This window comes from Ovis aries, chromosome 4, assembly GCF_016772045.2.
Source record: "Ovis aries strain OAR_USU_Benz2616 breed Rambouillet chromosome 4, ARS-UI_Ramb_v3.0, whole genome shotgun sequence".
Lineage (NCBI taxonomy): Eukaryota > Metazoa > Chordata > Mammalia > Artiodactyla > Bovidae > Ovis > Ovis aries.
Window position 1 is genome coordinate 16,049,029 of NC_056057.1, and position 15,632 is coordinate 16,064,660.

Consider the following 15,632-nt stretch of genomic DNA (forward strand, 5'->3'; position numbering starts at 1 on the left):
GCCTGAAGAACTGGAGAAAGGATTTGCTCATGTAATAAACGGCTCTGAAGTCTTGGTGAGAAGGACATTAGTGACCAATGGAGTGACTGGAAAGCAAGCTTAGGAAAAGAGGAGCATTTATCTACAAGGATAAAAGATCAGTCTGCCCTCAGTTTCAGCACCAATGGGAAGACCATGAGTGATTTTTACAGAGTTTTAAGAAGAGAGACTGTACTCAGTCAAGTTGTACTTCATGTATAAAGGCAGTAATAAACATTCTCCAGCCTGCAGGAGTTTAGAATATAGCACCAGTGAGTGCCATTGCAAAAATTACTTGCTGAAACCCAGCCAACAAAAATGTGACATTAATGAAGAATTCACCTTTAGAGCAGCTGTGATAAAAGAACTATTAATGAGCATAGAATCCAATTTAAAATATATTTAAGATCAAGCAGTCTTGGGAATTCCAGTGTAATTTATAGAATATAAGCTATGTAAATTTTATGAAATAAAAGTAGTTCACAAAAATTGGTTGCATTGGAAGTGTGTGTGTGTGTGTGTGTGTGCTGATTTACACCTTCCCAAAGCAAGAAATCAATCTAAATTTGAACTATGTAATAAAAATAAGGCCTCAGATTGCTTTATGTTTTTCATAATCTTTCTCTTTACTGGGATTGTTTAGAGAAGCGAGATCACATTATACATGTTTAGCTGATGTTCAAAGTTAAATCTTTAAAGTTACATGACTAATATAATCCCAATTCTGTAAAATGATGGTACAGTGGTTAAGAATCTGAATTCTTGTTTCCAATTGCTAATATGACCCAGGGATGCTTACTAATCTCTCTGTGTCTGAGTTCATCTGTAAAATGGGATTAATAGTCCCTGTTCATGATTTGTAGGTAATCTATATAAAGCTGTTATCAGTACAGGGCCCAAATGTTAGGTATAATTACTTGTCCTTTCATCTCTGTTATTCATAAGGATGTTATTCATGTGTGTAAGGGTACTCACCAAGTGTTAATGTTAATTGTTTCTAAGTGATGGGATTTGGGGCAGTTTCTTTCTCAGGTAGTTCTGTGTTTGCTTGATTTTTTTTTTTTTTCAAACCAGGGAAGAGCACAAAACTGTTCCTTAAAAAATAAAACTATGAATTTTAGTTGTTCCAGCACTTTTGCATCTGAAATCTGTATTTTTTAAGTCTCCTCAAATGATTCTGATTATGCATAAGATTTGGAAAGTGGTTGGCATTGATAATTTCCCTGCACTCTGTTCTGTTTAATATATATTGAAGCCCCTAGAAAGTGTGGTTTGGGTAAGCTATGTCTTCCTCCAGTGTGGTTGACTTCAGCACTCTAGTCAAGAATCTGAAGAAACGAGGGTGATGATTTTTGCCAAAAATCGGAGTGAGGCTTGGGGTACATTCCACTGACATAAAATAGCTTTTATGCCAGGAACAGGAAAGAAAAGTGAAGGTATACAGAAATTTAGTCATAAGACAGGAGCCCTTGAAATTGAAAGGAAATGGGCTAAAAGCAGTAGGGATAAGCCAACCTATGCTGGCTGAAAATTCTCTAGACAGGAAAGGGTAAGACTATGTCAGGCATCAAACAGCATCACAAAATATTTTAAAGTTAAAAACAAATTTTACAAAATCAAGAAGTTAACTTTCCTTCCATTCACCCCACGGCAGGTGTCTTTCTAAAAAAGTGCCACCTCAACCAAGAAAACCCTGCCCATAACATAGCTTTCTACACATAATAAAACCTCCATGCTGCCAAAGTAGGCTTGTTTTGAAGCACAGAATCTTGGGAAATGATTGGGAAACAGATTAGTATTCATGCTTACTGGAGCTCGATCAGCACTTCCTTCATTTCATAGTTGCTATGATGATAGAAATAAGAATTTTCTCTGGCCCTGCAGTTTTACATCCTCATCTCGGTCACAGTACTTTCTGTCTGAGTGTTACTATTATTGAATACCATTGTAACTATTGCTTTCCTGTACCTGGAGTGGTAGACTCTGCAGCCGTGGAAATTTCAGTTGGATTTGTTCCCTCCTGAGGCTGTGACGTAATTATATTCGGTGTTAAGGAAAGTCACAGCCAATACAAAAAGAAGAAAAAGTCGAAACTACTGTGTTAGAAGACAGAGTGTCAGTGGGAGAATCAGAAGACATGGGGACTTGCTTGCAGAGTGACTCCTAGTCGATGTCTCAGTTTCTTAAGTGTCTGCTAATGTTACCTCAGTAGCTTTCCTCCTGGTTCACCACTTCATTATTGCCCAGCCAGTCTTTCTATATTTACTATAAGAAATTTGGAGTTTGATACCTTTCGCTCACTTCTCTCAGCTTCATGTTTTCAATTCATGGTGCTTTCAAATCACTAACCTCAGTTGTAGGCCAGGTATTAATGCACACTCCACATAATAGCAAACAGAATTGAACAGACGTTTTAAAATGTAATCTCAGACCAAGATTCTGGCTAAAGCAAAGTGTAAAGAACAGGGCTTCAAATAATCTAGAGAATTTTACAGTTTCAAAAAGAAGCACTTAAAGCAGGAAGGATATTTTTCCTGAAATAGTAGATTACACTTCTTGCAGGAGGGAGAATTTGAGGACCCTGGCGCTCAGGGAAAACAGCAGGAAGACTGGACAAACTTGTTTCTGCTTTCCTCTGGGAAATTAAATGGGGGAGTTGAGCAGGACATCTGTATTCCTCTATGCTTTATTACGCATGAACTTAAAGTTACAGTTCAGTTCAATTCAGTCACTCAGTCGTGTCCGACTCTTTGCGACCCCATGAATCACAGCACGCCAGGCCTCCCTGTCCATCACTAACTCCTGGAGTTCACTCAGACTCACGTCCAATGAGTTGGTGATGCCACCCAGCCATCTCATCCTCGGTCATTCCCTTCTCCTCCTGCCCCCAATCCCTCCCAGCATCAGAATTTTTTCCAGTGAGTCAACTCTTGGCATGAGGTGGCCAAAGTACTGGAGTTTCAGCTGTAGCATCATTCCTTCCAAAGAAATCCCAGGGCTGATCTCCTTCAGAATGGACTGGTTGGATCTCCTTGCAGTCCGAGGAACTCTGAAGAGTCTTCTCCAACACCACAGTTCAAACGCATCAATTCTTCGGCACTCAGCCTTCTTCACAGTCCAACTCTCCCATCCATACATGACCACAGGAAAAACCATAGCCTTGACTAGACAGACCTTTGTTGGCAAAGTAATGTCTCTGCTTTTTAATATGCTGTCTAGGTTGGTCATAACTTTTTTTCCAAAGAATACGCATCTTTTATTTTCATGGCTGCAGTCACCATCTGCAGTGATTTTGGAGCCCCCCAAAATAAAGTATGACACTGTTTCCACTGTTTCCACTATTTCCCATCTATTTCCCATGAAATGATGGGACCAGATGCCATGATCTTCGTTTTCTGAACGTTGAGCTTTAGGCCAACTTTTTCGCTCTCCTCTTTCACTTTCATCAAGAGGCTTTTTAGTTCCTCTTCACTTTCTGCCATAAGGGTGGTGTCATCTGCATATCTGAGGTTATTGATATTTCTCCTGGCAGTCTTGATTCCAGCCTGTGCTTCTTCCAGCCCAGTGTTTCTCATGATGTACTCTGCATAGAAGTTAAATAAGCAGGGTGACAATATACAGCCTTGATGCACTCCTTTTCCTATTTGGAACCAGTCTGTTGTTCCATCTCCAGTTCTAACTGTTGTTTCCTGATATGCAGGTCAGGAAGTTACAGTTAAGATAAAGCAAAGGAAGAAAACAAGTGCCTACTAGTTTCATATTGGTAATTTCCATCTCTGATATTGAGCAGCTGTGTTCTCTGCTTCCCCTTAGTGTCATTATTCTCAAATTGGAATTACTATTCAAAAGAGGGCCTGAGATACAAGATGTAGAATAAGCATAGTATAGGCCCAGGAATCAACCCAGGGTCTCCTGCATTGCAGGCAGATTCTTTACCATCTGAACTATCAGGGGAGCCCCACTGGAAAAGATATTTCCATGTCAAACATGCATATAGCAAATATGTATTAAATGGGATAAAACAAAAGGTCATATGAAAGTATTTTATACAAAGCTTTTCCTAATAAATATTAATATAGAAAAGTATGTAAATCATAAATGTAGAATTAATATCTTGAAGACAACGTCATGTAGCCACTACTCATTTGTTTTATCTGATTATAAAATACTTTCTTTTTATAGGTGTTTGAATAACATATCTTTTCCCATCCTTTTGCTCTTAACTTCTGTATATATTTAATGTATGTCTCTTGTAAGCAGCGTATACTTGGGTTTATTTTTCTTCTAGACTGGTAGGTAATCTTTATCTTTGAATTCACATTTTAGTCCTTTTACAGTTAATGCCATTGCCAAATAAATTTGTGTTTAAGTCAGTCATACTATTATTTGTTTTTTTCTGTCTCATTTATTTTTATCCATTCCTTCCTTTTTTCTTGCCTTGAAAATACCTTTGATTAAAGTATTAATCATGAAGTGTTTAGTTTTTTCTGTTAGAGTTTTACTTTTTTTAATGATTACAATAGTCCTTCTATTATACTCTCCTAGTTTTTTAAAGTCTGATATTAGTATTTTTACACAACAAAATGATTTTAGAACACTTAAACTCCTTGTAGCCTCACAGTTTTTGTGCCAGTTTTGTCATTTATTTTAATGATAATGCTAACAATGCCTTGTGGGAACATTTTAATGTTTTATCTAGCCAATATTCATTTGGATTTACTTAGCAATATATATATGAAATCCCAGGTGGCACTAGTGGTTAAAAAAAACCTACGTGCTAAAACAGGAGATGCGTAAGAGACGTAGGTTCGATTCCTGAGTTAGGAAGAGCCCCTGGAAAAAGGCATGACAAGCCACTCCAGTATTGTTGCCTGGAGAATCCCATGGAGAGAGGAGCCTAGTTGGCTACAGCACATAGGGTTGCAAACAGTCACGTACACATCAATACATACAGTAAGTTTTTATGGTTCACCCTTCCATCACTTCATGGAAAATAGATAGGGAAACAGTGGAAACAGTGTCACACTTTATTTTGGGGGGGCTCCAAAATCACTGCAGATGGTGACTGCAGCCATGAAATTAAAAGACACTTACTCCTTGGAAGAAAAGTTATGACCAACCTAGATAGCATATTCAAAAGCAGAGACATTACTTTGCTGACTAAGGTCCGTCTAGTCAAGGCTATGGTTTTTCCTGTGGTCGTGTATGAATATGAGAGTTGGACTGTGAAGAAGGCTGAGCACTGAAGAATTGATGTTTTTGAACTGTGGTGTTGGAGAAGACTCTTAAGAGTCCCTTGGACTGCAAGGAGATCCAACCAGTCCATTCTGAAGGAGATCAGCCCTGGGATTTCTTTGGAGGGACTGATGCTAAAGCTGAAACTCCAGTACTTTGGCCACCTCATGCGAAGAGTTGACTCATTGGAAAAGACTCTGATGCCGGGAGGGATTGGGGGCAGAAGAAGAAGGGGACGACAGAGGATGAGATGGCTGGATGGCATCACTGACTCAATGGACGTGAGTCTGAGTGAACTCCGGGAGCTGGTGATGGACAGGGAGGCCTGGCGTGCTGCGATTCATGGGGTCACAGAGTCAGACATGACTGAGCGACTGAACTGAACTGAACTTCTTACGATTCTGAATTTTCATCTAAAATTCTTTTCTTTCTGCCTGAAGAACTCCTTTTAGTATTTCTTTTAAGAATAAAGCTGATTTTTGTTTTTTAATCTTTTTCAGGTTTATTTTTGAAGGCTATTTTTGCTAGGTATAGAATGCTTTCTTTGTCTTTGATTTTTGGCAGTTCTGCTGTGGTTTATCTTGGTATCGTTTTCTTTATAGGGGTGTCTGTGTCTGTGTCTGTGTGTGTGTCTTATGGAGCCCCCTGAATCTGAGAGTTGGTAGTCTTCTGTCAGTTTGGGGAAATGTTCAGTCATTTGTCTTCACATGTGCTTTCTCATCAATCAGTTATCTCTTTTTCTTCAAAGATCCCAGTTAACACATATGTTAGACCTTTTTTCCTCTTTCTTATGTTTCTTTCACTCAATTCTTTACTTACCATCTTTGTCTCTTTGTACTTTAGTCTGTGTAATTTCTTCTGACCTGGTTTTCGGTTTGTTAATTTTTCTCTTTATCTGTGTTTTTTCTATACCTTATATCTTTGTCTTGTCATTTAACTTATTGACTAACTAAAAGTTATTAGTAGGAAAATCTCTTACCTAAGTCTCCTGTGGGTCTGTTTCCATTTCCTACTATTTTCTGTCTTCATTCAAGCTTTTAATTTTGATATCTGATTTTTTTAATTGGGTTGAACATTATCACTATAAAAAATTATAATGATAATTTGAAGTTCTCCATAATTTTTTACTTCTCCAGAAGACTTTATGGTTTGCAGTTAGGCTAGGGCCAGATCACCCTAATCCATCAGTGGTTAAGATGATTCCAGCTTGGGCTTCAGTCCTGGTGAAGGTTGGCCTAATATCTGCTCCGTCCTTGTTCCTAGATTGTGGCTTTTCAGGGTCCAAATAAAAGCCTGAGTGTTTTCCAGAACCTCTTCTCTTAGGCAGATGTTGGCCTCCGTTTCTTCCTTACCTTCTTTGCCTCAGCTCTTCTTTTCTCTATCCGAGTCAGTGGTTGTCTTGAGGAATGAAGCCATGCCAGATGTCCAGCCCTCCTTTCTTGGCTTCTTGCTATTTCCAGATCTTGCCTCCCCCAGCCCCCTGCAGTTCTCACGGCCTTGATATCTTAGCACTGTCACCAGACTTACATCTTTTTACATTTTGTTCAGTTTTGCTGGTTGTACTTAGGTTTAGTTTTAAAAAAAACCTAGCTATTCGGGAAATATAACCACATCAAGTTGTTTGTTGTTCCAGTGGTGATCATTGGTTTGTTTTACAGAATGTTTCAGAACAATTTTTATCTTGATGGTCCTATTTCCCAGACCCCTGCCTTCACTACACACGTCCATTGTCCTGTGCTGTTGGTGGTGAGAGGGTAAAGAGTCTGAGAAACGCAGTGGGAAGAGCGCTGACTTTTTAAGCAGACAGACTTGGATTCAAGTCATAGCTTTCATCGATTGTGTCAGCCTGTGCAAGTTAGGTTTTAAATTTTTCTGTTTTCCCTTTTTAAGTGATTTATTCATTTTATGGCTGCTCTGGGCCTTTGTTGCTGCGTGAGGGCTTTCTCTAGTTGTGTTGAGTGGGGTCTCCTTTCTGGTTGCGGTGCATGGACTTCTCATTGTGGTGGCTTCTCTTGTTGCAGAGCACAGACTCTGGGGTGTGCCTGCTTCGGTAATTGCAGCACATAGGCTCGCTCAGTGGCTGTGGCGTGCAGGCTTCAGTAGCTGTGGCCCGTGGGCTGCCTTGAGGCACGTGGAATCTTCCCAGACCAGGGGTGGAACTTGTGTCGTCTGCATTGGCAGGCAGAGTCTTAACCACTGGACCACCAGGGAAGTCCCAGATTTCTGTTCCTGTTCTCTTGCCCGCCCAGTGGTCACAGTGAGAATGAAGAGTGAAATTAAAAGTTTTTCAAGTGGAATGAAGTGTGGACTGCATCTGGCATGTGGTCGATGCTTAGCAAACATTTAAAAAAATTATCTTGGGGAGTTGGAAACTATAGATTTAGGACTGTTCTCATAGGAATCTATAAGTTCAACATGTAGTAATTATTAGCAAACCCTTAAAATGGACCCGTTTGGTTGTCAGGCAGTTCAGCAGGCATTTATCCAGCAGCCACTGTCCAGGCACCCTCCTTAATCCTAGTGCTATGTAGAAGCTGTTCAGGGTCTTGCAGCCCAGTGGGATAACAGTGAAAAGCAGTGAGCAGAGGGTGGCCGCATCCAACACTGCAGTGAACCCTGGGTATTAGGGCACAGGGGTTGGCAACCTTTTTCTTTAAAGGCCTAAATGAGGCTTTGTGGGATTTACTGCTGCTGCTGCCGCTACTCAGCTTTGCTGTTGTAGAGCAGAAACAGCCATTCTCCAGATTGGGCCTGGGTATGTTCCAGTTAAACTTCATTTACAAAATCAGGTGGCAGATAGGTTTGGCCTGAAGGTCCTGAAACAGTGCTGACTCTAGCCTTCACAAGCTAAGACTGTTTCTTACATTTTTAAAGGTTGTTTAATAAAAAGGAAGAAAGATAATATACAAAAGACCATCTGTGGTCCACAAATCCTTAAGTATTTTATTTCTAATTCTTTATAGAAAAAAATTGCTGACCCCCTTATTAGAGTACGTAGAGAAAAAAAGTATATATAAGTACTTTGATACCAAAGAAAAAAAAAGAATGTGGCACTCTGGCTTGGATCCATGGAGGATCTTGGTGAGAAGAATAGGTAATTCTGTGTGCAAATACAGACATATTTACCTGTGTCCCACCCCAACAGTGATCCTCCTAGTTGCTACTCATTTATTTTATCGAACTGTCCATAATGTGTGTTTCAGCAGCAGATAGAGGGATGAAAGTTAAATACTCTTAGAAATGTTCTCCTTATAAAGGAATTTTCATTCCAAGATCAGGAAGATCTCCTAGAGAAGGAAATGGCAACCCACTCTAGTATCCTTGCCTGGGAAATGCTATGAAGAGAGGAGCCTGGTGGGTTACAGTTCAGCTGCTAAGTCACTTCAGTTGTGTCCAACTCCGTGCAACCCCATGGACTGTAGCCCGCCAGCCTTCTCTGTCCATGGAATTCTCCAGGCAGGAGTACTGAAGTGGGTTGTCATGCCCTCCTCACGGTCTTCCCGGCGCGGGGAGCAAAGCTGCGTCTCTTCTGTCTCCTGCATCACAGGCAGGGTCCTGACTACCAGCGCCACCACAGTCCATAGGGCTGCAAAGAATTAGACGCGCCTTAGCAACTAAAGCAATGTCAGTTACATAGCTAACAGTTACCAGTCCTCTTGGTATGTGTATTACTTTATAATTTATAACACCGTAATAACTTTTTTCTTACAGAAATACATTTTCGGGAAATGGCCTCTAAATCTTGGCTGAATATTTTAACCTTCCTTTGTGGATCAGCAGTCGGATTTGTTTTATGCTCTCAGCTACTTAGTATTTTGTTGGAAGAACAGAAGGACATCCAGCCTAGTATTCTTCATAATGATCCTCACGCTAGGCATTCAGATGACAATGAACAGAATCATCTAGAAGGACAGATGAACTTCGATGCAGATGCCAGCCAACATAAAGGTATGGTTTACTGTTAAGGAGTAAATAGAAACTGTATTTTTCAATATGTGTAAGTGTTGAGAGAATTAGAAAAAGTTGCTTATATGAATCTTATTATATCACTGTATCTTTTGATGGAAATGAGCTTAACTCCAGATATTAAATAACAATTCTTTGTTTACCTCAGGAGAAAAAAATTGCTAAAACCCAGATTTATTTAGGATGTAAGATATTAATTTTGAATTTATTTTCAAATATAAATAGTTCAGAAAACGTAACTTAGGAAAAGGCAAAACTTTCAGGTTAGATTTAGTTCTGAAAATTTTAATTTTGTTTTCATGGTTCATATCTATGTCTTTGGTTTTTGCTGTTACCTTGTTTTAGTCTTGTTTTTGCTTAGTCTTGTTTTCCTAGAGAAACTCAAGAGGTATATATAAATTTCAGTGTACTATTTATCAGTGTCTGACATAACTAATCTTTTCTCCTTTTGAGAGGCATAAAACTGTTAGGGAAGTAGAAACCCAGGCATGTGTTACATCGATATGACTTGACTTCACTTTCTCCTGGTCCTCTGCCTCCGACCAGGTGTTCTCAACTGTGTCCTCTCCGTGCCCCGTGAATGCTGCTTTGCTCTCAGCCTCTGTTCTTTGGCTCTTTCTTTGCCTGTGTGATGTCATCAGCCCTCATAATTTTAGTTTCCATCTGTTCCTTGCTGTCTTTCCCTTAACCTAGTTCCAGACAGTATGAGAAGACATTCACAATTCAGAGATCTCTGCAAATGGTGATTTATTTGACAGAAAATACAGCAGCTTGGAAAAAAGGTTGGAATTCTGGGATGTAACGGGGTCCCACATTAAGGGGTGTTTGTCTTATCTTTTTGGCAGTAAATTGCTTCTTTCCTACCTCTCAATCTAAGATTGAGGGTGAGGTACACATCCTGGTTATTTTATGAACTAGCAAGTACACGCATACTGTGACAGAGTGTCATGTGTGAGTGTTTCTGTGACGGTGGTTCGTCTCTGAGCTGCTGTGTTCTTACCAGAGAGCCGTTTGCTCGCTCTGCACTGGCTCTGCACTGGCTCTGCACCATTGCTCTAGGCTTTAGTTGTTCAGTGGGAGCCAGGCTTCTCTACTGGGAGGCTGTTCTAGATCAGCCTCACTGCAGGCACAAAATTACGGCCTGCTTGTCCTCCTTGATGGTCTACAAAATGTAGGTGTGCTAAAGGTTTCTCACAGACTTAACATGTACACCATACTCCTTCTTCTCCTTTGCAGTCCTAAAATGTTTTCTCCCTCCTGTTGTTAGATAGCTCACTGCTTTCTGCCTAGGTCATGGTAGGTGCTCTCCTCTGCTCACCAGCAGTCCTGTTTCTCATGAATGTGAACAGTCTGCTTCTTCACCGTTTCTAGGCTACTTCTCTCAGTCTGCAGCATGCTCCCCCTAAGTCAGACCTTCAGTTGTATCCATGTACTTGCGCTCAGCCTAGCTTCACCGAGTCTTTTGTCCTTTCTTCTGGTGAATTTCATTTAAAGACCTAATTTCTGCATCGTCTCTTATTTTTCCTGATCACTGCCTTATATCCCCTTCTTCTCTGTTCTAGCCAGCTTCCCAGTCCACTGTTCTGTAGTGTTTCTCAGCCATTACCTTACCCCTCAGTTCATTGAAACCTTTACCCATACCTCTGTTACACCATCTTTTAATATACAGCAAGTATTGGTTTGCATGCCAAGTTCCCATGCTAGAATGAATTCTCCTGTGGCAAAACATGTGTTCTATTCATCTTTTTATCTCCTTTACCAGCGGCATGCCCATCACAGAGTAATGAATGAATGAGTAATTGAAAGAATGAGAAATGCTATCTACCAGATTCCAACTGTAGGGAGAAGGATGTCTTACTCTATGTGAAACATATTAAGGATTTCTGCTCCCACCACAGTCCTACCTGCCCAGGATTTGGCATATAGGTACAACTAGGAGATTGAACCCCTCCACTGTATGGAATATGAATGCCTCTGCCTGAAAAGAGGGCAGTTTTGTCTGGTTTTGGATTGCAAATTCTTGATATTCAGAGGGACAATTAGAATATTTTCATGCCCTTCCCAGCATTTCCCTTTACTCGCTCTTAGTTAACTAGAAATGTATCCCTCCAGTTGTTAATTTTTCACAGGATTGAGCTTTTGTAACTGATTGACCTTAACTTCAAGGACGTTTCCTCAGGATGCTGCCAAAAGCATTGCTACACAAAGTGCAGTTTTGTAGAGTCATGCTGGTCTACAACTAAAAAAGTATTGACATCAGAATTAAACAGTCAGAAACTTTTATGGTAATTAGACAGTACTTTTGTGTAAATCTAAACATAAAAACTTAGGGCTTGTGTTTTTGTATTTATTTTTGAAATTTTATTTATTATTCATTTTTGGCATGTTGCAAAAGTATAGGTCTCTAACTACTGGAAATAAAAATTGATCCTTCACCAAGCACTGATGTGGAATCTCATAATTGGAATCTTTCTCTGGAGCAGTGTTACTCAAAATATAGTCCTGGCCCAACAGCCTGTGAATTGTTTGTTAACCTGTCTGCATCCTGATTAGAAGCTGGCGCCAGAATGTAACTCAGATAAGCTTACTGCTTCGTTAAATAGACTTTTTGGTAAATTGTAGCAAGACTTCCTTGATGGAAGAAGTAAGATGTTGCCTTATGATTTTTTTAATTGTTTTATTTTTGGCTGTGCTGGGTCTTCATTGCTGTGCTTCATTGCTGCGCGTGGGCTTTGTTGCCCTGAGGGATGTGGCATCTTCCTGGAGCACGGATTGAACCCATGTCCCCTGCATTGGCAAGCAGATTCTTGTGCTCTGCATCACCAGGGAAGCCCAATGTATTGCTTTATATTTTGGCATGAGCTCCCTGTTTCTTTGCAAACCTATACTGTGAAAAACACTGCTCTTGACAATCTTGGAAATACTACCTCTGCTTGTTCTTGTGTCCTGTTTCTGGTGGATTTGCACTTTGGAATGAAGTATGTTACTATAAGAAATGATCTCAGCTTTGCATTAACTCATCTTTTTCGAACTGGGGTAGTCATGAAAATTAAAGCCACCTCAGGGTACCTGTAGATGCATAACACAAGATGTGGGCAGGATGGACTGCTGCTTCAGGAGTCTGTGCTGCCTGCCCTTCAGAAGCTTATTCGCAGCAGTGAAACATTCCTGTCAGTGTTGTGTTTCTTTTTTTTTTTTTTTTCAGCTGAATCACTAACAGTAGAGAGGTATATAGAAGGGGGAGGGGAGTCTTTTGAAATTGTTCAAGAAAATGTCTTCTTTGGTATAATTTATTTTGAATTTACAACCATGTAAATTAACTTTAAGCAATTTTTGTTTAATAGATGAGAACACTGACATCGCTGAAAAGCTCTATCAGAAGGTTAAAATTCTTTGCTGGGTAATGACAGGGCCTCAGAATCTAGAGAAAAAGGCTAAACATGTCAAAGCTACCTGGGCCCAGCGTTGTAATAAAGTGTTGTTTATGAGTTCAGAAGAAAACAAGGACTTCCCTGCTGTGGGATTAAAAACCAGAGAAGGCAGAGACCAGCTGTACTGGAAAACAATTAAAGCCTTTCAGTATGTCCATGATCATTATTTAGAAGATGCTGATTGGTTTATGAAAGCAGATGATGATACTTACGTTATACTAGATAACTTGAGATGGCTTCTCTCAAAATACAACCCTGAAGAACCCATTTACTTTGGGAGAAGATTTAAGCCCTATGTAAAGCAGGGCTACATGAGTGGAGGAGCAGGATATGTACTGAGTAAAGAAGCTTTGAAGAGATTTGTTGAGGCATTTAAAACAGACAAATGTACGCACAGTTCCTCAATCGAAGATTTAGCACTGGGGAGATGCATGGAAATTATAAATGTAGAAGCGGGAGATTCCAGAGATACCACCGGAAAAGAAACTTTTCATCCTTTTGTACCAGAGCACCACTTAATCAAGGGTTATCTGCCAAGAACCTTTTGGTACTGGAATTATAACTATTATCCTCCTGTAGAGGTAAGTTTAGAAATTTTATTACTGTATAGGTACTTTGACTTTTGTTTATTTAAAAAACTAATAATGTGATGTTCTTTAGTATCAGTAGCCAAGAATCTCTTAGTCTTTTTATATCGAATGGCAGTATAACAGAGCAGATGAGAATGAAGGTGTCAGCAATAATAATTCCAATAAATATTTGTATTGCTGCATGCCCAGCACTAAGAAGATAGCAGTAATATTGTCAAGTTCCAATTCTTATGAACCTTACATTCTTGATGAGGAGACATACAATAAACAGGCAGACAAGTCCAGTTATAAAATGATTTTAGGTAGTGCAAGTGCCCTGGAGAACAATGGAGCCAGGTAAGAGGATGGAGAGTGACCAGAGTTGGAAGGGATACTTCAGTTTGGGCAAATGAAGAAAGCTTCGCTAAAAGGGTACCTTTTGAACAGAAACCTGAGTGAGGTTAGCAAGCAGGCTATGGAAAGATCTAGGTAAAGAGCCTTCTCATCTTCAGGAACAATACCTGAAAAGATTTTGAGGTTCAGAAAGACCTAGGTTCAAATCCTGCTCTCCCACTTAATAGTTGAGTGACCTTGGATGGACAGAATTTGCCTAACCCCTGAGCCTGTTTCCTCATTTGTAAGACAGACCTGATCTACCTGTCTGATCCAGTGTTCATCATGATACAGGACAGTGTCTGTTATACAGGGGGTACCTGTCAGTCCTAGACCTTACTTGATACCTTAGCTTACATTCCTGAGAATTTTATCTAGAATAAATTATTAAATATTTCAAATGTACAGCTAAATATTTGAGGATATACTGTTTTGTACCCACCAATGACTGGGTACGCACGTACAACACAACCAGCTTTACCAAATATTAGTCTTTTGCCCCATTTGCTTTAGATTTTTTTTTTTTTAAACAAAAAGGTGTAGAGATAGGTGAGGCCAGTGTCCTTGCCTCAGTCCATTTCTCTTAGCTCCTTCCTGAGAATTAACCACTGTAACAAGTTTAGTGTTTATCATTACCATGCGTGTATTTATGTTTTTCCTACGTGTTTCTGTATTTGTAAATAATACATAGTATGTTGTTTTGCAGGTTTTTAAATAAGTAGAATTGTACCATAGGCATCCTTGCACATTTGCCTTTTTTGCAACATTAAAATTTATCAACATTAATATGTGTATCTGCTTCATTAATTTTAAACCGCTGTATAATAATCTGCTGCTGCTAAGTCGCTTCAGTCATGTCCGACTCTGTGCGACCCCATAGACGGCAACCCACCAGGCTCCCCCGTCCCTGGGATTCTCCAGGCAAGCTGTATAATAATCTAATATATGAATATACTGTAACCTACCCATCCTCCTGCCTGTATATATTTAGTAAGCTGTTGCCAGTTTTTCACTATATTAGCATTCCATCAATGACTGACTGGAGACCAGGAATCACAGAGTCTAGCTTTTAGCCTCAGTTCTGTTATTGATTAATGTCTTGAGGCAGGTCCCTGGTGCTGTTTACCTTTTCTCTGGCCCTGAGGTAACCAATAATACACTTTATGGTACTGTTCTCTTCTTTACAAGCCATTGTTTTCAAATCACCATCTAAAACAGTGTTTCTCAACCAAGGGCTCTTTTTTGCCTCCCAGAGGACTTTTGGGAAAATCTAGACTAAGCGACTTCCCTTTCACTTTTCACTTTCATGCACTGGAGAAGGAAATGGCAACCTACTCCAGTGTTCTTGCCTGGAGAATCCCAGGGACGGGGGAGCCTGGTGGGCCTCCGTCTATGGGGTCGCACAGAGTCAGACATGACTGAAGCGACTTAGCAGAAGCAGGAGCAGCAGAGACCTTTTTGGTTGCTTACTTAGTGGTTGCTACTAGCATCTAATGGGTAGAAATCCACAAGATTGTAAACTTACTAGATGCTGAGTATTCCACAATGCACAGGACAGCCCCTCACAACAGAGAATTATCCAGCCCCAAATGTCAGTAGCACTGAAGTTTCAAACCTTGACCTGGAACATCTGACCTGAGCTTTTAAGTTTTCAGCTTTAAAAGGAAATTTTAAAGCAAATTACTACTTTTTCAGCTCTCAACCACCAGTGTGTTCCTGGTACTTATACAGAAGTGATAGCTAATCCTTAATGGTAAACCTACACTTAACAAAGGACAAAAGAGACTCAGGAGAGTCACGTAACTTGACTATCCTGATGAGTAGCCTTGGCAGTATTTGCAGTCCCTCTCTGATTTTAAAAGCTCTTATTATTTCTATCATGGCCACTGCTGTCTGATTAATCTTATATGTGCTCCCCACAGGAGTGTAGAGTGTGTTAGAATAAATATTCTTTTGTTGGGATAAATTCCACTTGAATAAACAAACATTTTAAAGTTCAGTTTTATGTAATGAGGTTTTT

General features: G+C 39.9%; 1 protein-coding gene across 2 annotated transcripts in view; it reads left to right on the forward strand.

Annotated features, from left to right (window-relative positions):
• C1GALT1 (core 1 synthase, glycoprotein-N-acetylgalactosamine 3-beta-galactosyltransferase 1) overlaps nucleotides 1-15,632 on the forward strand; it is a 53,183-nt gene that overhangs the window by 28,413 nt on the left and 9,138 nt on the right. For both annotated transcript variants that reach the window (XM_042248397.2, XM_027968476.3), the window contains 2 exons: nucleotides 8,965-9,201; nucleotides 12,564-13,231. In XM_042248397.2, the coding sequence (XP_042104331.1) occupies nucleotides 8,982-9,201; nucleotides 12,564-13,231 (888 nt within the window). In that variant the 5' untranslated portion in view covers nucleotides 8,965-8,981. The remainder of the gene's footprint in view (nucleotides 1-8,964; nucleotides 9,202-12,563; nucleotides 13,232-15,632) is intronic.